General features: G+C 52.4%; 1 protein-coding gene across 4 annotated transcripts in view; it reads right to left on the bottom strand.

Moving 5' to 3' along the window:
- The window catches only part of LOC134557743 (hydrocephalus-inducing protein-like), an 82,025-nt gene that overhangs the window by 10,476 nt on the left and 50,858 nt on the right, over positions 1 to 20,691 (bottom strand). For 2 of the 4 annotated variants that reach the window (XM_063410963.1, XM_063410966.1), the window contains 27 exons: positions 20,464 to 20,655; positions 19,615 to 19,746; positions 18,306 to 18,545; positions 17,867 to 18,053; positions 17,222 to 17,389; positions 16,748 to 16,921; positions 15,531 to 15,652; positions 14,946 to 15,089; positions 14,460 to 14,646; positions 13,848 to 14,001; positions 12,019 to 12,592; positions 11,377 to 11,535; positions 10,768 to 10,955; positions 10,411 to 10,593; positions 10,053 to 10,172; positions 8,663 to 8,822; positions 8,385 to 8,557; positions 8,016 to 8,214; positions 7,221 to 7,320; positions 6,601 to 6,700; positions 5,946 to 6,114; positions 5,421 to 5,659; positions 5,033 to 5,105; positions 2,715 to 2,919; positions 2,110 to 2,342; positions 1,377 to 1,525; positions 259 to 451 (listed from right to left, as the gene is read on the bottom strand). In XM_063410963.1, coding sequence (XP_063267033.1) covers positions 259 to 451; positions 1,377 to 1,525; positions 2,110 to 2,342; positions 2,715 to 2,919; positions 5,033 to 5,105; positions 5,421 to 5,659; positions 5,946 to 6,114; positions 6,601 to 6,700; positions 7,221 to 7,320; positions 8,016 to 8,214; positions 8,385 to 8,557; positions 8,663 to 8,822; positions 10,053 to 10,172; positions 10,411 to 10,593; positions 10,768 to 10,955; positions 11,377 to 11,535; positions 12,019 to 12,592; positions 13,848 to 14,001; positions 14,460 to 14,646; positions 14,946 to 15,089; positions 15,531 to 15,652; positions 16,748 to 16,921; positions 17,222 to 17,389; positions 17,867 to 18,053; positions 18,306 to 18,545; positions 19,615 to 19,746; positions 20,464 to 20,655 — 4,917 coding nt within the window. The remainder of the gene's footprint in view (positions 1 to 258; positions 452 to 1,376; positions 1,526 to 2,109; positions 2,343 to 2,714; positions 2,920 to 5,032; positions 5,106 to 5,420; positions 5,660 to 5,945; positions 6,115 to 6,600; positions 6,701 to 7,220; positions 7,321 to 8,015; positions 8,215 to 8,384; positions 8,558 to 8,662; positions 8,823 to 10,052; positions 10,173 to 10,410; positions 10,594 to 10,767; positions 10,956 to 11,376; positions 11,536 to 12,018; positions 12,593 to 13,847; positions 14,002 to 14,459; positions 14,647 to 14,945; positions 15,090 to 15,530; positions 15,653 to 16,747; positions 16,922 to 17,221; positions 17,390 to 17,866; positions 18,054 to 18,305; positions 18,546 to 19,614; positions 19,747 to 20,463; positions 20,656 to 20,691) is intronic. The other 2 variants (XM_063410964.1, XM_063410965.1) reach the window with 2 other exon arrangements.

The following is a 20,691-nucleotide window of genomic DNA, read 5'->3' as shown; positions in this document are numbered from 1 at the left end:
GGTGTAGAGCAAGCCAGGCCAGGCAGACGGTGAAGAGCAGACACCACCGCAACACACCACCTTTCTTGTGTTCAAGTTAAAGAAGAAAGACTGGATGGACAATTTCCAAGAACTCCCTTCTTGGAGAACAGGCGTCAGTCATTTGCTTAAAAAGAATTTCTGACACCTCTTCCCAGATCTGACATGTTTTTTGGGACCCTTCCCCTGTGCCACAGGCACTTGTTCCCAAACCAGACCATTCCTTGAGAAGGTCCTCACCTTGACAGGGATGACGCCGTTGTTACGCACGACCAGGGGGAGCATCTCTGAGTCCCCCAGCTGGAGCCTCTTGAAGCGCAGCACGGCGTTTCCCCTGCTGCTGCGAGCACTTGGGCACACGACTGTCACCTGCGGCTTGTGCCCCTTCCCACTGATGGTGAAGGTCAGGACTTGGGGTCTAATTTTCACAGAGCTGCAGGAGAGGCACAGAAACAATTTCAGCTGGCACTGACCCATTTCTCACTGGGCAAGCGAAGCAGCAAGGGCCACCCACAGTGTTTTCCCTGCCTGGTGCTCCTGGACAACACAGCCCCCCACCAGCCTCTTCTGAATCCACTCAGGGCCATTCACAAGAGGAAACTGCTCCAAAGAGCCAGAGCCCTCCACAATAACAGTTAAAAAACTTTCTTTAAATTGAGTCATGCAGGTACAGCAGGTAAATAAGGAGGCACCAGATGAGATATGGCAAATCCCCTGGCTGCAGTGAGATGAGACACATGCAACAAGCAAAAGCACAGCATGAGAGCAGTACAAAAGCAAGACGGCAAAAAGAAATCATCATCACCATCAGTAAAGATCATTTCCAAGAACAATAAAAAACCAATTGGTTATTAGCAATTAGACTTCTCTTGTTCCAATTCAGCCACTAAAGCACTGAGGAAGGGCAGGACAAAGCCCCAGTACAGGTCCCAGGGCAGGAGAACTGGGCTTCTCTTTCATACCAGCTCCAATCATTCACATGAAATAGCTTAATGACTGCCAGGGAATCACAGACAATCACTTAATTTTATAGAAACAAGGAGGAAATTGTGACTGCTGACTTGCTGGCACAGAAATTGTTTAAGCCTTTGTCCTTGGAAACCCCCAGCTCAGTTGCAGCACATCTCAGTAACTTCCAGTTGGCTACCTAGTATTTCCCTGTCTTCATAGTTCCTCATACAGGCTGAACCAGCAGTCTCATTTTTCTGCTCTAAGTGTTACTGCCTCCCAGATCATCTCATGCCAAGTGCTCTGCCTAAGGCTACTGAAAGCATTAGAGCTAACAAGAGGCCTGTGCCTTCCCAGCGGAGAGGCAGCTATCAGTGAGGCCTCCCCCAATATTTCACAGGCTCAGTTACCTTTTTGGGATGACAAGGGAAGCCTTGAAAGTGCAGCTGTAGTTCTTCTTGTCCGGTGGGGTGAACATCACCATAGCAAAGGCATAGGATGAGCCGGGAACAGACATCTCGAGTGGATGCAACTTGAAAACGTCGATAGAGCTTTTTTCCTTCAGAGAACCCCGAGAGAAGTGTTAGGAGACAACACCTTTTAACATGACACAGTTTTATTCATAAATGCATTACTGAGAACAGCCCCAGGCAGTGTGTCCTTCCTGCTTCCCTGGGCAGGTTCCCTCCCTCCCAGGGGGGAATGCCGACCTTGTGCTAAAGCATTGTGCATTTTGAGTGCTGGCAGCTGCCCCAGCATATGGGAGGTGGGCACTGCATGGAAAACCCTGTAAATAACCTAGAACTGGCCTTCAGAGAGAAGGAAAAGCCAGGGAGCCTGAGGAAATGCTCTGCTTTGAGGCCTGGCCTGTCAGTTCATAACAGCCCCTCTCTGAGTGTGCTTCCAGGAGAGGTTCAGATGGATTCACTTCTCCCACTGGAGACCCAGAGGCGTGAGCCACAACCTTGCCCAAGGCACGCAGAATTCAACACAACTGTTCCCTGGCTCTGCTGCTCTCCCCTGCAGTTTGACCTGCACTGAGCTAGACTAGTCTGGGCCACAGGAAGCAATGCATCTACAGAACAAAACTGGCTCTCACACGGCCCTTAGAGGGCAACCAGCACCTTGGCCTCCTGTTCTTACCTTTCCAGGCAGGGGTTTGATAGAGAGGACCACATCACATGGCAGGTTGCTTGCATTGTAGAAGGTGAAGAAAGCTTTAGCCTTTTGCCCAACCAGAACCTTGTTGAAGATGAATTTGTTCTCATCTCTGATGAACAGGCCCGTGTCTTTCACCGACTGCAGCGTGCGGCTGAGGTCGGCGCTGCTGCAGATTGGGTAGTGCTCAAAGATTGACGTGACATCCTCAACGATTGCTGTGGATAGACCAGAGGGATGAGCACGGAGAAGCCTCCCTGATGAATTTATCTGGACCCTGCTGGCCTCTCAGAGGGCTTGGTAAGCCCTTGCTGCCCAGGTGACTGCTAAACCCAGCACTGGGTGGGGGAGCTGCTGTGAGGATGGAGCTCAGTCAACCTGAGTCTTAGAGAGCATTGCTTTCCTTTTATCCTTCCATGCATCCCTCTCAGCGTGGGAGGGATGAGTCCACTGGTAGACTTGAAGAGGGCTGGAACCTCTGAGGATTTTAAGGTGGGACACCAGGGCTAGTGTGCCTCTCTATCCAAGCAGCAGGTGTAGGTGCTGATCAGCAGCAGGTGTGACCAAGGGAACCTGTGGGCAGTACGTACCTGGGAGGCAGGACTCGGCAGTCAGGGTAAAGGGAATGCCGAGGGGATTGTCCTTGGGGTCTCTGCCCGTGATGTCAATGTAGAGCTGCTCCTCACATGTCCCCTCCTGCCCTGCGAGGCATTCCACTGTGATCTTCTGCTGGCCCCACGGACCGATGGAGCCGCAGCAAGGGGACACCGTGAACATGCCGAGATTGAGGGAACCCTGCAGAAAAAGTTCCAGGAGAGGCTGATGGCTAATAGCTGCACCTTGAGCACCCCAGCAAAGAGTATGTCCTGCCTTGGCCTCCAGCAGGGCCCAGGCACCCAGTCCCAGGGCAGGGAAGGATGACTCCATGGTCCAAAGGCAGCCCCAGGCTGAGACCAACAAGCCAAGAGGAGCTGCAAGCCTGTCCCAGGTGGCAGAGATAAAGGAGTTTAAGTGTCAAGAATAAAGGTGGTAACTGTGATCCTTCAACCTCCAGAGGTAACAGCAGAAAGAGCTGTGAGAAATAATGGGAGAAAAGTAGGGGACTGGGAAGAAGAAAAAGCAATGTTGTCTGAGCTCTGTGGACTGGGAGTTCAGTGGGGGATGTTGTGCTGGTTTTGCATGAATGGATTTGTGGTGAAGAGGGAAAAAATCATCCACGGAAGTGATTATCTAAGAGAAGCTGCTAACAGCTTCCTCTGTAACTTGACAAAACCAATCAGTGGCTAGTTTAATACCGACAACCCGTTAAACCAAATAAAGAGCTGAATATGCCTCTGGAAGTGTCACATTTTAAGACAAACAAGGCCGGGAAAAGTCTCCTTTTGTCCCGGCCTGGGAACAGGTTACAGGCCATGTTCCCCCCTCTGTGGGCCGCAGCCCTTCCCGGGGAGCCCGCCGGGCCGGGCCGGGCCCAGGCGCTGTTAACATCCTGCCCCGGGCCGGTTCTCCCCCTGCCCCCAGCACGGCCAGGCCGGCCTGCGGCTGGAGTTCAGCTCAGGCCGGGCCTGAGAGCGGCCCCGCGGCCGGGGCAGCTGCGGCCGCTCTGCCCGGGCCCCCCCAGGTCCTGCACAGCCCCAGCGCAGCCTGGATCTGTCACCGTCACTGCTGCGGCCACCGCTCGCTCGGCAGGGACCGCGACCATCCGTGGGCCCCGGGAGAGATATCAACTCTCATTGCACAGAGGAAACTTGCAAAACATCAGTCCTCTCTCGAGTGAAGAAACAGTAAAGACACACAGAGAAACAACACAGACACATCAAGCTCAGCAAAGAAGGAGTCAAGTCCCAGATAAAAAGAAAATGAGGAAATGCCTTTGTCCTAAGCTAAAATCCTTTTGTAAGGCCCTAGTGATAGACAGTAATAAACTAAATTGTCCCTTTAATTAATAGACAAATTTGGAAGATAGAATGTTCAAATTGCAGACATGAGCAAAGGCATTCGTGCTGAAGAAAATAAATGTGAAAGTAGCCGTGATCTCATGAGAAGCTTGAACAGAGAGATATGAGTGTGAATGAAGACCCTTTTGACTCCATGGAAAAAAGAAGACCTCTGTCCCCAGAGATGAAAATGGTCTTAGAGACAGATGAAGAAAACTTTTACTTTTTTAACAGCTCATCCTTAAAATAGTACCCCATAAGTTTAACATGGCCCATAAATGCAGCTGTGGGATGGCTGCATGAGATGGGAGGGACTTCACAAATGCAGATTTCATAGAAATTGAAGCCACGAGAGAGGAGAAATTCTACATTTCTTGTACAAAAGTCTCTATAACAAGGGAGACTCCTCTCCGTAATAGAACTGATGAAAGACTATTTTAGAAGACTATTTTAAAGTAACCTAAGTCCCAGGTTTTATCTCTGTATGTTGTCAGTAAGAAAGAAAAGAAAGTTCTGAGAGGAAGAAAAGTGTTCTAAAGGTGTTATTCTAATTATTTCTTTGTTTGTTTTCTTTCAGTTCTATTTAAACACAGTTTTCTTTATATGCTTTAAAATTTAAGCCTGCTTTACTCTCCTAGTAATTCTTATCTCACAACAAAAAACAATTAAGTTATTCTAGTAAGTGCCCTAACATTTGTCCAATGCTTAACCCACCACAGATGGTTTTGCTTCTGTGGTGTTCACAGAGCTCTGAAGGCCAGCAGTTACCAAACACAGGACCTGCTCCCCCCTGTTGACCCCACAACTCCAGGTGAGAGCCAGAGTACAGGACTGTCAGTGGGTCTGAGCAGATACTGGGCTCCATCCTGCAGACCACATCCCACCCTATGGTAATGAGCCCCCAGCCCGGGCACAGCAGCATCTTCTCACATCCCCTGCAGCAGCATTGTTGGGGAGCAGGAGTCACCCACCTGTGTCGAGGAGCTTGATTTCCTTCCCATGGAGTGCTTTGTAGCCAACGGAGCAGATTCCCCTTGCTTTGAACTGAGAAGAGAAAGCAGAGGTATGTGTCATGCTGAGCTGCCCTGCCTTTCTCTGAGGCCAAAGCTGGCCTTCCTCCTCACAGAGGAAAGCCTTCCTGCTCCTGATGGCTCCCAGAGTACAGCACCCATTGCTGGACAGAGCAGCTCTATCACCAGCTGCATACTACACATGGGGATACCAAGGCACTTTTCTGCTCCCCCTCCCCAAGGCAGGGATGCAAATGGACGACAGCCCAGGTCTCCTGGCTGCCTGCCACATACCAGCCCTGGGGTGGTGCCTCCTCAGACAGGAAGGGTGGTGCAGGGCTTCTCCTACCTTTGGCTTTCCAAGGCAGATGCATCCTCGGGGGCTTGGTGGATGTGGAAGTTGAAGGTGAGCATGCCTTTGTTCTCCAGCACGACAGTCTGGGTCTTCTTGGTGCCCTTGAGCATGGCACCAAAGTTGATGGGTGAGGCAGGCTCAATGCTGTACTTGCTGTACACAGCTTTTGCTGATACCCTCACTGGGATGTCAGTGACAGTCTGGTCTCCTTCCTCTGAGCTGGCATCCATCACCTGCATCCACAGGAAGGTGTGGTAAACAAAGCAAAGAGGCCAGCCTCTACCCCAGTCCCCAGCCTCCAACCCAGGCCTCCATCAGTTTAGCCCTCCCTGTTTAAGCATTTCTTCCAGAGTCAGAAGCTCAGCTCCCCTCAGGAAGCCTCCCAAATGGTTTTGAGAGACTTTGTTTGTGTATGTAGGAGAGAGGATTCTCCAGTTGAAGCCCTCCTTCCATTAGACACCTATCCTGTTTACGCTCCCAAAACACCGTGTGGTAACACAGCCCGGCCCAGGCGCTCACCCGGCAGTACAGGATGGGTTTGTTCTTGAGGAGGATTTCCCTTGTGGGGTGGAAGAGCATCTCGATATTCACGTCAGGCTGGGAGGTAAGCAGCGTGCCCGATTGAGGCTCAACAGTGAAGTGGGATGCCAAGTCTTTCATACTGGGACCTGCACCCTTCAGCATGAACCTGGGGAGAAAGGGAAGGAATGGAGATCTCTGCAGTTAAAAGTACAGGCACCACCAGCACAGCCAGGACTTTGTATGGGACCAGAAAAAAAAGAAAAGGGAGAGTCCAGCTCTGCTCAGGGAATCCTGCATCTTGACAGAGAATGCAGACAATCACAAGGTTACTGCAAGAAACCTTGACACTGAAATTTTGCATTCACTTCTTTACAGAGTCTCAGAAAAAGAAAGGAGGTGACCATCAAAGAAAGGCAATCAATCTCAGCATTTCAGTGGCTGAAATTTTGGGGGCTCTCCTTTGGGTTCCTGCTGAGCTGTGAAGAACTGCTGGTTTGTGGCTGGATTCTCTGGTAAAATAGTGGGGATTAGAGAGCCCAGGTTTTGTATTTACCATGAGGCAGCCAGCATGGAAACAGGTTCTAGCCATTGACAGAGAAAGAATGCAGGCCTGGGAAGCCGAGGAAATGCTCTACCAGGCAGCTGGACTCACCTGTACTCAAGGTCGTATACCCCTTTGTTCTTTAGACTCAGGACTTTCTTCACCTTATCCAGGACATTAATGGTTCCAAATTCCAAGCTTCCATCTGGACCTGCAGAAAACCCGCAGAGCCAGGTCAAAAATGGTGTTTATGAGCTGCAGAACACACCAGGCCCCAAGCTACACGGAGGTCTTGACACAAAACCCTTTCCAGCAAGTTCCTCTTCTTGAAAGTGTTTTTCAGCTACTTGTCTGCCCTTTCTCACTCAAAATATCTGCAGGATTAGTAGCTGAGGAGTTTGCCTTCCATTTCCTCTGCTTCCAAGCACAAATCCAATTACTTTATATGCTGGGCTGGGCCTGTGGGAACTGCCAACGGCCTGTTCACATCACTGTTATTTCAAAGCCCCCAGATCCAACCTGCACAGGAAGCTGCATACTTCAGAGTTCAGAGGGGAGAGACTTAAGGCTGTCAGTGCCCTGACAATGCTTTATTCTATGCAGCTTACAGGGTACATGCTTTATGTATCCATGCCATCCTTGTACCCCATCCCATCCCAAGTGCTTTGGCAGCCCACCTCCCAAGCTAATGCAGTGCACCTGGACTGCTGCTTTGGGAGGCATCCACTGACCTTCAGGCATGTCGATGCTCAGAGAAACATCATAGACCTCTGCAGAGATTTTGAGGTTTTCAGCCTGAACAATCCCCAGGATGTTTTCTGTATCTGTAACCTGAGGCAGCAAGAAACAAACATTGTTCAGATTATTCTCTTGGTAGACAGCCTCTAAGTCCTTGTCTCTGCTGGCTGCTTCCCCTATGGCCTCCCCAGCTTCACAGGCGTTGGTGGACTCCCAAGCTTTGCTAACCTGTTCATCTCATGGGCTGCCCCAGTGGGATTCTGCTGCAGGAAGAAACCCTATCAGCACAACTCTGCACTCCTGCAGCAAGGAATGTTGCTGCTAAAGCATCCTTGAGAGGCACAGGGATGTAAGAACAACCACAAGAAGTGTGAGGTGTCTCAGAGCAGGTGGCGTTGACAACCCTCTCCAATCACCCAGCACCCTCTCTGACATGCAGCCCCTAAACCATGGGGAACAAAATCCCAGGGGAGAGTTTGTTGCACTATGCAAGATCTTCAGACAAAGTCCAGGAGGAATGTAGAGATCATGCTGCAGTCTGATCAACCAAACAACAGCCTTCAACCATTCACAGGGACAAGGTGGTTGTGGCACAGGCTCAGCATGCAGTGTCTGGTTATCTGGGGGGATGTGGGTGCACTGCACGTTCTGGCAAATGCTGTGCAGAGGCAGAAGTTGGGCTCACAGCACCCTGGTGTCTGTCAGGTGCAGCTCTCCCTGACTCTGTCCCTAAGAGCACACAGCTGCTGGCTGCCCTGCTCTGCCAGACAGGGCACAGTCCCTCTCACCTCTAGTCGCAGGGTCTTCTCAATGCTGCCAACCTGCCCGGCACTGAAATTCAGTGTCACTTCAAACTCTGAGAGGGCATCAATGGTGCCCTGATCTTGTGACAAGGAGAAGTCCTCAACAAGGTCATCCAGCCCACTGAGCTGCCAGGCCATGGGCAGTAGGGTGTCGTTTTTCAGGACCAAGGTCCTGCTGTCACGCCTGCAGAGACAGGAGGGCACTTGGCATCAGCTGCTGGATGGTCACACCAGCCTCGCCACTGAACGCAGCTCCATCCATGCCCCTTGGAGCAGCTCCATCCATGCCCCAGAAACCAGAGTCAAACATTTTCTCTTTGTCACAAGTCCTGGAGTGCCTGTGGGACGACTGACCTGTGCAGAAGCAGCTTATCGAAAGACAGCTCCAGGGGGCTGACATCCAGCTGCGCATGGACTCCATAGCAGCACAGGCTGAAGACCACTGGCTCCGGGTTCTTCTCAATGTAGCAGATGAGTTTGTCTTCCAGGAAGCCAGGGAAAGTGGGGTATGCCCAAATGGTCAGCGCCTGGAGCCGGCCCCACAGAAAGAAATAGAAAGAGCCCTGTGTGTGAGCAGGAGGAGCAGCCTCTGGGCATTTCAATGGTGCCTGCTCTACCTCCCCTTCTCCTACCTGCTTCTCGTTTGGTTTCAGTGTCATCCTGGGAGGGTCCAAAAGGAACGTCTCTGCTTTATTATAATTCTCAAAGGAGAACTGGACCTCTACATCCACGGGGGAGTCGTTGAGGATGTTTATCTTCTCCGAGTTGCCAGGACAGTTCTGGGCCTGGTACCTGTCCACAGAAGGGGAAAAGGCTGCAGAGGAGACTGTTGCCTTTGCCATCCATGGAGGAAAGCACCATGTGTGCCCGAGGAAGCGGTGCTGGAAGACCCCGCCCTAACAAACAAGCGAGGGAAACGGATCCCAGTCAGGGGCACGGGCGTGTGCTCCTCCTTGCCTTGCTTTGATGCCTTCCCCTGTACTTGGTGCCTCCACCCCAGAAGCCTGATGATGCTCAGGCCACTTCAAGAGTTTTTAATACAATGTAAATTCAAAAGTGCCTAGAAAAATAACAGTGTGCTAGGCACATGGGTTCTTTCTCCTTCTTTCTTGGGGTGCCCTCCCCGCAGGGTATAAAGAAAGGCTCTTGGAAAAAGAGTTTAGCTAATCTCTTTCATGAAAGTCATGAAACTGCTTTGGATTTCATGGGTTAGCTCAAAGTGTGAGAAAGAAAAGTAAAGCCTCAGTTCCCAAGAGGAATGCCAGAAGATTACAAATGATCCTTCTCTCAGGTGTGGAAATGACTTTGGAGTGAAAGGGTTCAAGAGGCAAACAGAAATCCCAGACCATCCATCAACCTGGCTAAAGATTGTCTGCTTTTTTAAACTCTTTCAATTTCATTTCCTTGGGCTGACAAAACAGACCTAGCCCTCGAGAACTCCCATGGAGACAAGAACTTAATGTTAAATATTGTTTTAAAAAGTGACAGTATAAGTAGAAGTAGCTTCAATGACAAAGTGTTTAGGCTGACTTTATCCAGCAGTTAGGATGCAATGCCATTACAGGAAGATGTCATTCCTGCTGTACGTTCCCCCTCACACCCATTGGCAGGTCAACCACAAAATCTTATTAATAATTACAGTTTAATGAAAGGTTAATAAAAATCATCCACAGAATTATTGCTTGATCAGGCTACCTGCAGAGTCAAAGCACTTCAAAAACCACCATAAAGTTCATTTCCTAAGGGGTGAAGCTGAGATGTGGAGGGGGACAAAAGTTTCCCCCAAGTCACCTTTGGACTGGAAGCAGCATGTGGCTCTGGCCACCAAGGCACCCACGGGGTAGGCAGAGCAGCGCCTCCAAGGCTCATTTGCCTCTGATCTGCCCAAGTTCACACATCTGTGGCCCTTCAAACCCATGTCTCCCAGGACTCTGCCTGGGACTGCCCTGGATTGTGCCACCAGGACAGCACGTCTCTCCAAGCATGCCCAGGAAAGGACGAGGCCCAGCAGGGAGCACATACCACTCTCTTGATTTCCCACACAGCAGCGGTCCAAAGTGGAATTGCTTTGTGCTCTCAACATATTCCTTGAAGATGATTTCGTCTTCCTCCATGGTCTCCCTCCAACGTGGAAACACCAGCCTGGGCAGAGAAAGTGGGGAAGGAGGAGCTATGAGATGCTCCAAGTAGGAAATGTAGTCAGAAAACTACAACCCTTCCTGGTGGCTGAGGCACCATCTGCCTTCCCAGCTCCCAGCACAGGAAGAGATGCTGGGTGACCTCAGGCAGCACCATCTGCCCCAGCCAGAAGCCCCAAGGGGCAGCCCTGGCTGCGAGTTCAGGGGCAGCAGTGTGGGAGGCTGCCAGGGGCCAGCCTTACCGTGGGTCCTGGCTGATGCTGGGGTACAGGCCAGTGGCACTGCAGGGCAGCTCGTACTGGCGCTTTGTCTCCACGAGCTCAAACCTCAGTGTCTGCTCAAAGTTCCCCGGCATTTCGGTGAAGAAGCGGACCTTCAGTTCCACCTCACCGTGGGCAGGCACTATCCACCGGTACCGTTTCAGCCTGGCAATTAAAGAGGAGGCTTCAGACATTGCTAAGGAGCCAATGAAACAAGGAGGGTGCACTTGCTATCCCATGGAGGCACTGGCATGGGATCCCTGTGGAGCTGGGGACGATGGGCCTTGTTTGGCAAGAGGACCAAGAAGCAGAGGCATCACCTCCTCCCATGCAGCTCACCTGAGGAATTCTGTGGGGATCGAGGCACTTTTCAGTGTACTTTTGGGTCTTGTTGTGGATGAGTCCCAGGGACCTTCTGTTCTCTGTGTGGAGATCTGGTTCTCCTTTGGAGAGCTGTCTCTGCTGGTCGCTTGACCCATCTTTGGTTGGCCCTTGGCAGAACTGCCCTTCACATCTGGGGCCTTGGCCTAAGGGGAGAGAGAAAAGGGAGGGAGAGGTGAGCCCTGAGACATCCTCACCCTGGAAAGCAAACTGGGGGTTTGTTAACCAACGGAAGAGAGAATAAATAAATAAGTCCACCTGCCCATGGACTTGGTCTTCCCTACTGGTGCCTAGGACCCCCCTTCTCACTCAGGACCCTGTCCTCAAAGGCAGTTGATAGTTTGAAGTGATTTTTTCCCTCTTGTCTTACAGAACTGCTCTGTCTCCAGCAGAGCTGTCTCTTTTGTCCCATTCCTGACAGAAAGGAGACCTGCAGACACGGGGCCCCATCACATCTTCACAACCCCTCCACAATGATCCTTTTCCATCCAACCTGTGCCCCATGCCCCCATCTAGCCCGCTCCCTTGCCCTGGCACCCTCAGCGCCAGCACCACTGGAGCACCCACCAGACTGTCCTCCACAGCAGCACCTTCTGGTGCGTCAATGGTGAAGAGCTTCACGCGCTCTGCAGAGCGCAGCCGCTCCTCTGGGTAGGGGACTACGGAGAAGACGACAGCAGGGGGAAGGGGAGGCCCTTCGGGATGCAGTCCCAGATGTCTCAGCATCTGAAACAGAAGAGAAAGTCCTGTATATACTTCTGTCACCTTCATCCTCACAACTCCTTCTTTAAAGGCACTGAGCTTTTGGCAATGGGGTTTTTGGTTTACATGAAGTACAAATGCTTTGTGATGCCCAGTGGGGGCAGCAGGCTCCAGAGCAGAGGCAAGAGCTAAAAGCAGGAGAGAAACCTCTCCCAGGTGACTCAGCTGAAGAAAACAATGATCATGATCTGCTCTGTCCTGGGACCGTTTATAATGATTTCCAGGCTGGGAAACTCTGAACAGATGGGATACAGATGGGAGCACTCCCATTTTCTGCACATCTGAGGGATGGTGATAACCTCCCCACCCACACAGATGCTACAGAGTCATTGTGGAACATCATCAGGGCCCTGGACAAGGCTCTGTGCCATTATCCCCTGGGGGAACACAATGCTCCAGGGCCCAAGACCACGGCAAGTTCAAGATCTGAGCCTTGCAGGGTTTTACCTCTTCAAACGTTGGCAGCCTCCCACTGCTCAGGATCTCCATAAACATGGCCTTTGGATTTGTGACCTGGATGTCCAGGCACGGCACCCCGACATGCTCATCTCTGACTGTCCCCTCTGCAACTTCGCTTTGCATCTCCAGCTGAGGTGACTGGAAACTGCTTTGGCCTCCATCTTTTTGTGCAGGCACCTTGTCCGGAGCCTTATTGGTCTTCTGACCTTTGTTTTCAGCTGAAGGCTGTGACTTGTTTCCCTTTTTGATCACAGGTAACTCCACGGTACCCTGCACCCTGTCCCAGTAGGAGAAAACCTGTGTGACATTCTGCTGCGATGACTCATAGATCTGAAACCTCAGGATCAAGTTCTCCATCTCAGCTGGGTCCTCTGGAATTTCCGTTTCTCCCTTCTCTGGGGCTTTGGGTTCCTTCTCCTCTGGGGCTTTGGTTTCCTGCTTCTCTGGGGGTTTGGTTTTCCCCTTCTCTGCTTTTGCAGGCTGCTTCCCCAAGAAGACACCCTTCTTTTCTTTCTTCCGCTTCTCTTCCTCCTCAAGCTTTTGAGCCAGCCGCTTCTGCTCCCTTCAGCAAACAAAATAGAAGACATTGCTAAGGGTCACCACCAGAAACCTGGGCTCACTAGTCCTGGCTGGCCCTGCACTTCATTCCTTGACCCTGAGGCCAGGCAGAACCATGAGACCATTTCCATGAATTTTCCTCAACTCACAGAGGTTGGGAACATCCCAAGTGAGGGGAATGGTGGAAGGGGACCTCCAGGACCAGCCATACCTAAGCCTTGCCATCGTAAGGTCTGAACTGTGCAACCTGCCTCTTAAGGCACACCCAGACACCTCCAGCCCACTGCCAAAGGCTGATCCACCAGCTCTCTGCACTGATGCCTGCAAATGCCCTTTGTCTCTTGATGTCCCAGTTTAAACCAAATCACAAATTGCTAACATCTGCTTATTCCTCCTACAACTCTTACTCGACTCATTCAGCTCCCTTCTCCCTGGGCCCTGCCTGCTCCTTAATGAGAATAAACCTATCAGTCAGAAAGCAAAGGCTGCAGGAACTCCTCTCCTGCAAGACAGGTCCTTGTCAGCCAGATTTCCTGCTGGAACCCAGCTGTGACCGAGGCAAACTAGTGCTATCTGCCATGGAAACAATTTGAAGCAGCCTTGTCCATCTCCTCCCCATGAAACCAACTTCAGCCTGGGCTGGAAGAAGTTCTGATACACGTGCCTGCTTTAAGCAGCCTCCCCTCCCAGCTCCACACTTTTCCTGCGTGTCCTGAGCTGGGCTGCCTTGCTGGAGCAGAGCTTCTCCTGTGCTTGCCTTCTGCTGCAGCTGAAGGGGAGTCTAAAGGACATGAGATCTTATGGGTGCTGTTGCAACATAAGGAGAACCCTGGCAGATCAGCATTGCAAACACTTCATCTGGGGCAGGACCAGGACCCAAACCAAGGGTTTGCCTGTGCCCCACACCTGCCCATAGCACAAGCCCACTGTTCTGGTGAAGAAGGGAGACATTGAAGAAGGTGCAAATCAACATCATGGACTTAAAGACACTTCTACAGGCAGTGCCAAGGCAAGCCCAGAGCCCAGGTCCCTGCAGGCAGCATCTGAGCCAGGAGGGCTCACCACTGAAATAGAGAAGAAGATGTTCTATCTCAACAGAAGCAGCTCCTTCCTCTCTTGGGAGCCAGGGAGCTAAGAGAGGCCATCCCTGTGTTGCTTCTGCCCTTTGCTATCAAACACCTCTGAGCTCAGAGTCCTTGGAGCAGGGAAACCCTCCAGGGACACTACCCTCAGCAGTAACCCATAGAAGGCTTACTCACCTCTCCCACCATATACGTGTCCATTCCAGTCTTATTTTATCCACTGCAGCTTCCTTCTCTGCAGGGAAGAGGAGATGATACTCATCCTCATCCTCATCCCTTTGCAACAAGATACGCTCTGTGTTCCTCTGAAGAGCTTCTTTCCGCTGCAGTTCTTTAGCACAAACCAGAGGAGAAACTGTGAGTGACTGCAAGCAGAGCTGGATGCTCTGGGTCAGCTGCAAGGATTCACAGCTTTTCCCAACCCAGCCTATCACACCAGGAGATACTGGGGAGCTCATATCCCTGCTCCAAAATTCAGACAATCACCCAATGTATGGCTGGGCAGTGAGTTCCTGTGCTTTGCCTGGCTTAAGGGGATCAGGGCTGAGAACAGTCATTTGTCACTGAGCTAGAGCAGCCTGCACTTGTGCTCAAGCTTTAATGATAGAGATTACCGTGAGTCTCAAAACCTCGGATCTCCTGCAACTCTGAGATGAGTGCTGGTTACACAGACAGAGGGTGGAAAGATGAATAAAAACATTTCTTACAAGCTCTGCTGCAAACCCAGATACACAGGGCTGAGGTTGAGGGCTTGAGAGAGAAGATTTGAGAGGGACGGCGGTATCTCACCTTCCCTCCTCTGTCTTTCAGCTGCATCCTTGGCTTTCCAAGAAGCATAATCCTGATGCACATTCACGGTGAAGATGTGCTGACGATTCTTGACAGCTTTGAGTATGCAGAGCAGAGAAGATTCTAGGCGTCTTGCAAAGAGGCTCTCCAAGCCATCAAAGACCACTCCCTTGTAGCAGTCTTTATGCTGCAAATAAAGGCAAGAGGAAGTCAGCCATTGCATGCAGGGGGCTCACAGCTGGACAGTAAACCCAGATGTCACAGGGCACCAGCTGTCCTTGTTCCAGGTGCATTAGCTAAGAGCAGCTTGGGTCTGTCCTTAGGCTCTGCCAACTAAGGGCATCTGCAGCTTCCCCCAAGGTTCCCTGCACACAGTTCAGGATCCTCCAACTGCATGTACAGGCCTCCTCCTCCTCCTCTCCGAGTCGTACCTCACTGCCTGTCTCTCCAGAGCAGGAACATCTCCTTTTCCCCCACCCCACACACCTGCAGCCTCTCACAGAGGATGTCCACCAGCAGGTCCTCGGGCAGCACACAGCTCAAGCAGTTCAGCTCTTCCCCACAACTGCTGGTGATGTTCAGCTGCTGCGGCGCAGGAGCAGTGGAAACTGTGAACTGTAATGCCGACCATTGTAAGGAAAAGAAACCACGGTGGAAAGCCCTGAACAACTGCCACTGCTGGGCTTGGAGCTGGGCTTCCTCACTAGTGGAGGCTAGAACAACCCTGCAGTGCAGGCTGGGGGCTCCGGGAGAGGGTCCTGGAGGGCCCATCCCCTGGCCAGCAGAGACCCAAGCTTGCAAGCCCCCGGTGCAGCCTCCCAGCGCTTTGCACACTGCCTGCAGCCACACTAGCCAGGACTGCACTTTGCCAGCAAACCACTGAGAACCAATGGAGCTGTCTGCCAGAGCACATTCCCAGCCTGAGTCGTGCCCAGCCTGCCAGCTGGGCTTGGCACTGTGGACCCACAAACCAGGCCCTGGCTGGCACAGAGCCTCCACTGTAAGCAGCCCCTGCCCATCTCACAGACAATGCAAAGGTCCCAGGCATCAACCAGGGCAGATCATGTTTACCTTGGATTCGCTGCCTGGCTCCTTTTGTGCTGGACGGTTCTTGCCTTTCACATTCTCCTTGCTGATTTGTTCCCCAGAGGCTTGTTTATTATTGGTCTGAGCAGTGAGCTGAGGCTTTTGATCTGCATAGAGGACAGATGGTTCAGGGAGGCTTTGAAAAGCAAGTAGGCACCTTTCACTGCAATGGGCACAACCTTGGGCCCTGGAAGGAACGTGGAACTCTTTCCCCAGTCTGCTGGGCACTGGCAGCACTCACAAGCAGCTTCTTCCCTGCTTCTCCTAACAGCACTCCATCCCACACTTGATTTTAAAGCCAGCACTATGTCCCTCCAAACACCTGTGCATGCAGGTGACACTGCTTGCACAGCACTTCCCCTGCGGATCAAGCCAAAGATTTGTCCTCCAGGACGAATTGTTCCCATACACTGCACCTATCCTGCAGTCTCATGTGGAGACCTGCAGCCCTGCCCCAATTGCATCACCCTTCTCCACTGAAGCTAAATCCTCCTTGTGGGAAAACCCTACTGGGACCCAGACTCTTCTTCCTTCCACCAGCTCCCAACCCAGCCAGGTTCAAAAGTGAGACATGCAAAACTTCCCCCTGCACCCAGTCAGGTCTGGCCTCACCCTGCAGAGCTCAGGGCACCAACTGCCCAGTAAGTTTCATAAAAGTCTCCAGTCTCACATGCAGAACAGCCCAACGTGCATGAGCTGTGTAACATGACAGTGGGCAGAGGTACATCTCGGGAGAATACAGCTCATCTCTAGCATGTCTCTCATTGGAAATTCCTTAGGGAGGCTGTCCTTCCCTTCCTCTTGTTAGTGAGGTTACACTCATAGTCAGTCCTCTTGTGCTTAATGAGCCACTTCAGAAGGCTTTTTCCTCAGTAAAGTGGGCAGCAGTTCTGCCTGCTGCCCATGAGGAGCAAGGTCAGTTCAGCTTTGAGGAAACAAAATATTTGGGAAAGAGACAGGCATGCTTCACCACCCTTAGCAAAACAAACATGTACCAAGAATGGCAGTAAAGGGGGCTATAAAAGAACCCGAGTGAGCCCTTAAAATTGATTTATTTTTTCTTCTAGACAAGCTAGAAGTGCACCTCACCCATGCTCCCTAAGAGACCCAAGGACTGAAAAACTGCTGCTCTGAGTAAGCAGAAGTGGACAGTCATGGTGGGTTTCTCAAGCACTGCCTCTGGCTCCAGCATTGCTCCTTACCAGCCTTACGTTCATCTTTGGCCTCCTTCTCCTTGGCAGCCTTGGTGCAAAGCTCCCGGGCACGGAGCCCTGCTGGGCTCCCATCATTGGCAATGGCCTCTTTCACCACGGTGTCAATGGACAGGCAAGCAGCGTCATAATAGCGACACAGGGCCGCCGCGATCTCTGTCTTTCCTGAGGGAGAGAGGAGGACTGCTTGGTGACACTTGCACGTGAGGCATTACAGGGACAGGCCCTGGAAAAACCTCAAACAAGATTTCAAACTTAAAAGGACACTGGGAAAGCAAGTGTCCCTCCAGAGGAGGCCAGGAGGGAGGCAGATGGAGCATGGCGACAGGCTCTGAATTCTAGAGCCAAGAGGATCATCTCCAGCTCCTGTTCAGCTGAGGACTTTGCCTTAAGCACCACGGTGCACCAGGATGCGTTTCTCCTGCTTGCCCCTCAGTCTGCAGCCCAGGGCTGCAGCTCACATACCTGCCCGGGGTGGCCCGTGGACAATGACAACGATCCCTCTGTCCCGCTGTGCTTCACACGTCTCTGAAGACGGGTCAATGCCCAGGTGGCGCATGACAGCCCGAGAGATGGGATTCCTGGTTGCTTCCCCCATGGGCTCAGGATGGAATGTGACAGCGCTGTGATGAGCTGCAGTGCAAAACCAGGGAGAAATGTCAGCCTCCTGCCTACCTTTGATCCTCATCACCCTCCCCATCTCCTCAGATCCCCAGAAAGGGGACTTGGTGAAAGCAACATGAGCTTGTTCTCTTGTTGCTAGGAAGGTGCAAATATAAAAGAGCCAGGGGTATTAGGCTTGGTCCTACTGGCTGAAGAACCCATCCAATCCGACTCTTTATGGCTAAGGGACACAAGGGAATATCCTGATCATTTCCCCAGTCTATGGCAAGCAGAGAGAAGCTTGCTTTGGCTACACTCAGGATTGGTAGAGGATGCCACAGCCCTTCACCCAAGAGTTCCTCCACCAAACTGGTGGAGGAACAGGCAGCTGCTAAAAGCACGGGCTTCCCCTGGAGAACAAGGTGACCGAGAGTTCAGGGTGTATGGGCTGGGCTCCCTGCCATGACCACAGTCAAAGCAGACACTGCCAAACCCTGTTTTTCTGACCTGGTGCTGCCTTGCCCATGGCCTTGGCCTCAGCCTCTGCCATGGCCTTGAGCTCTTCCCATTGAGCCTTCAGCCTCTTCTGTGCTTCATAGTCCTCCAGCACCTCTGGCGGCAGCGTCCCGCCCACGGCACGTGGAGGCATTAAAAAGTTCTGTTGGTACTCAGACCCCACGGCCATCCGCAGGATCTGTGTGCATAGGGAAGAGAAACCATACACAAGATTCCTTCTCTTGCCTTTCATCACACACATTCAACAAACCCATTTTCTGTCTCCTCCCTTCCTCCCCACAACACAAACTATTGAAGTCCTCCCACACTGTGTCAGCAGAGTTGGCTTTGCCCTGAGGATTGCCTCCATCTCCCTGGCACAAGCCTGGGAATGCTGAAGTGCTGTGAAACTTGGGCAGCATGTACATGGCGACCAGACCCGCCTTCTCACCTTCTCCTCCTCCAGGTACTGCTCATCAAAATCCAGTGAGTAAAACTCAATGGGGAAGTTGCACGGGTTCTTCACCACCACTGTGGCCTCCACCCCATCGCTGTCCACCACCACCCATCCCATCTTCAGTGCTGGGGGGCTGAACTCCAACCGTGGCTCCAGACCTTGTCCTGAGAGGTGCAGCTTTAAGTGCTTGCTGCTCCCACCAATGGTAAGCTTCAGCTTGTTCTTGTAAAACTTCTGAAAAGAGAAAAGTGCAGAAAACTCATCCATTAAGTCCCAGGTGATAGGACCCCAAATACAACGCTTGCCCCAAGGTCAGGGTGTTATCAGTCCCTCCAAGGTGAATGGAAACCAGATATTTACTAATACTAGGGACTATAGCGTCTGTGTCCTGCGTCTGAGTAACTGGGATGAATTCTGGTGTGCACTGTAACTGGGTATTTGGGTATCAGATGGATGTACAATGGACTGTCAGACGTTTTCACCTAGTCATGCAGGAGGTGCCATGCTCATGAGAAGGGCCCTCGGGGTTACATGTCCAGACACAGTGCTGGCACTGCTGCATCAGGCAAACACCAGCTCCAGAAGAGAGGCAAATGAGCTCTCTGGCTACAAATAAGGGTCATCTTCTCCGCTTAGTGTTTGGCTCTGGTCAAAGCCACACACAAGAGGGTTACATCTCTCGAGCAATTAAAAGATCCCTGGGACTGTTTGCGGGCACAGAAGCACTTGTGTCCATAGTGGTACACACAGTCAGTTTCCAAGACCCAGCAGCCACAGGCAAACTACTTTTGGGAATGCTCCATCCTTGAAGTTGAATCCCCAGCTCCATGGGAATGTGCAGGCAGGCCAGAGCCCCAGGGACTGCTGGCAGCACACCACTATGGGTGACTGTCCTGCCATGCCCAGGAAGGTGTCTGGTGGCTGTTTAGTCTGTCAGTTCTGCAGCAGGATAAGCCTAGACTGACCATTCCAGGATTATCCTCTGCGAGAGTGCAGCTGCTCTGCACCGAGCGTGGCAGCTGAAAATACAGCCAGACAAGGGGGAGGCTGAGGGGAGCTGGGCACATCCCCTCCATGTGCCGAGAGGCAGCCACAGAGCCCTGATGCTCTCTGGGCAAGCTCCCTGTGGGCATTTCAAAGCCCATCTCACAGGAGTGCTCTGTGGGGTGAACTGAGCCACGCTGAGTTTGGGACTTGTAGAAAGCTCCCTGTGAAGGCAGAGCTCAGACCATGCTCTCTGCACCAGGCTCTCATTTCCAGATAGCCCTGACAGGCCTCCTGGGCTGACACCTGCCAATCTCACCTCCTCCTTGGGTCTAAACTGGATTTGCAAGTTCTGCCACCTTCCTGCATCAAGGGTTCCTCTGGAGGGCCTCACTTCAAAGAGACAGGGCTCATCCTGCAGTGCCTGCTGCTTCCGACGTAGGGCATTGCTCTGGGCACAGAAACCAATCGTGTGAGGTCTCCTCGCTCTGCGAGGACAGAGCCTCAGTTCCTGTCATGCCCTGAGACACTGATACGGTGCTGAGAGCACCCACAGCTAAAACAAGGGTGGCCCCATAGCCTAGAGCTGGAGGGAAAACCTGTACACAGGGCAGGCGGCGCCGCCGGGCTGAGGGCTGGGATCACCGGGCTGAGGGCTGGGATCACCGGGCTGAGGGCTGGGATCACCGGGCTGAGGGCTGGGATCGACCGGCTGAGGGCTGGGATCGCCGGGCTGAGGGGTGGGATCGCCGGGCTGAGGGCTGGGATCGCCGGGCTGAGGGCTGGGATCGCCGGGCTGAGGGCTGGGATCGCCGGGCTGAGGGGTGGGATCGCCGGGCTGAGGGCTGGGATCGCCGGGCTGAGGGCTCGGATCGCCGGGCTGAGGGCTGGGATCGCCGGGCTGAGGGCTCGGATCGCCGGGCTGAGGAGCAGCCTCAAGATAGGAAACTACTGTCCTCAGAGGAAGAGGAATGGGTGAAAATGGCAGAAAAGCAAGCATCAACTAATGGAACAGGTCCAAGCAAACCAGCCTTCATTTAGACCCTCAGAAGCTTCCTCAAACACGCTGTAGACCCAAGTGCTCAGGCAGCCGCAGGAGCAGAAAGGGCAAGAGACACAAAGAAAACCCAGCCAAGAAGTTACGTGTTCAATGTTGCCTGTGCTTTACCTTCCCAACAGGCTTGATGCCAGTAATGGACCATTGGCAGGGGACTTGGAACCAGTTGTAGAGCCGGACTGTCTCAATCTGGCACTGCCCAACCAGGGTATCAGAGAACTGCAGTGTGTCCTTTGAGACGTTGAGGGACAGTTCCAACACAGTGACGTGGAGGCGGATGTTATACGTGGGGCCCTTTGCTACCTGGAGAAGGACAGAGAATTCAGCGGAGGGTGCAGC

This window comes from Prinia subflava, chromosome 13, assembly GCF_021018805.1.
Source record: "Prinia subflava isolate CZ2003 ecotype Zambia chromosome 13, Cam_Psub_1.2, whole genome shotgun sequence".
Classification (NCBI taxonomy): Eukaryota; Metazoa; Chordata; class Aves; order Passeriformes; family Cisticolidae; genus Prinia; species Prinia subflava.
The sequence above is the reverse complement of the archived record's forward strand: the minus strand, read 5'-3'. Positions and strand labels throughout refer to the sequence as shown.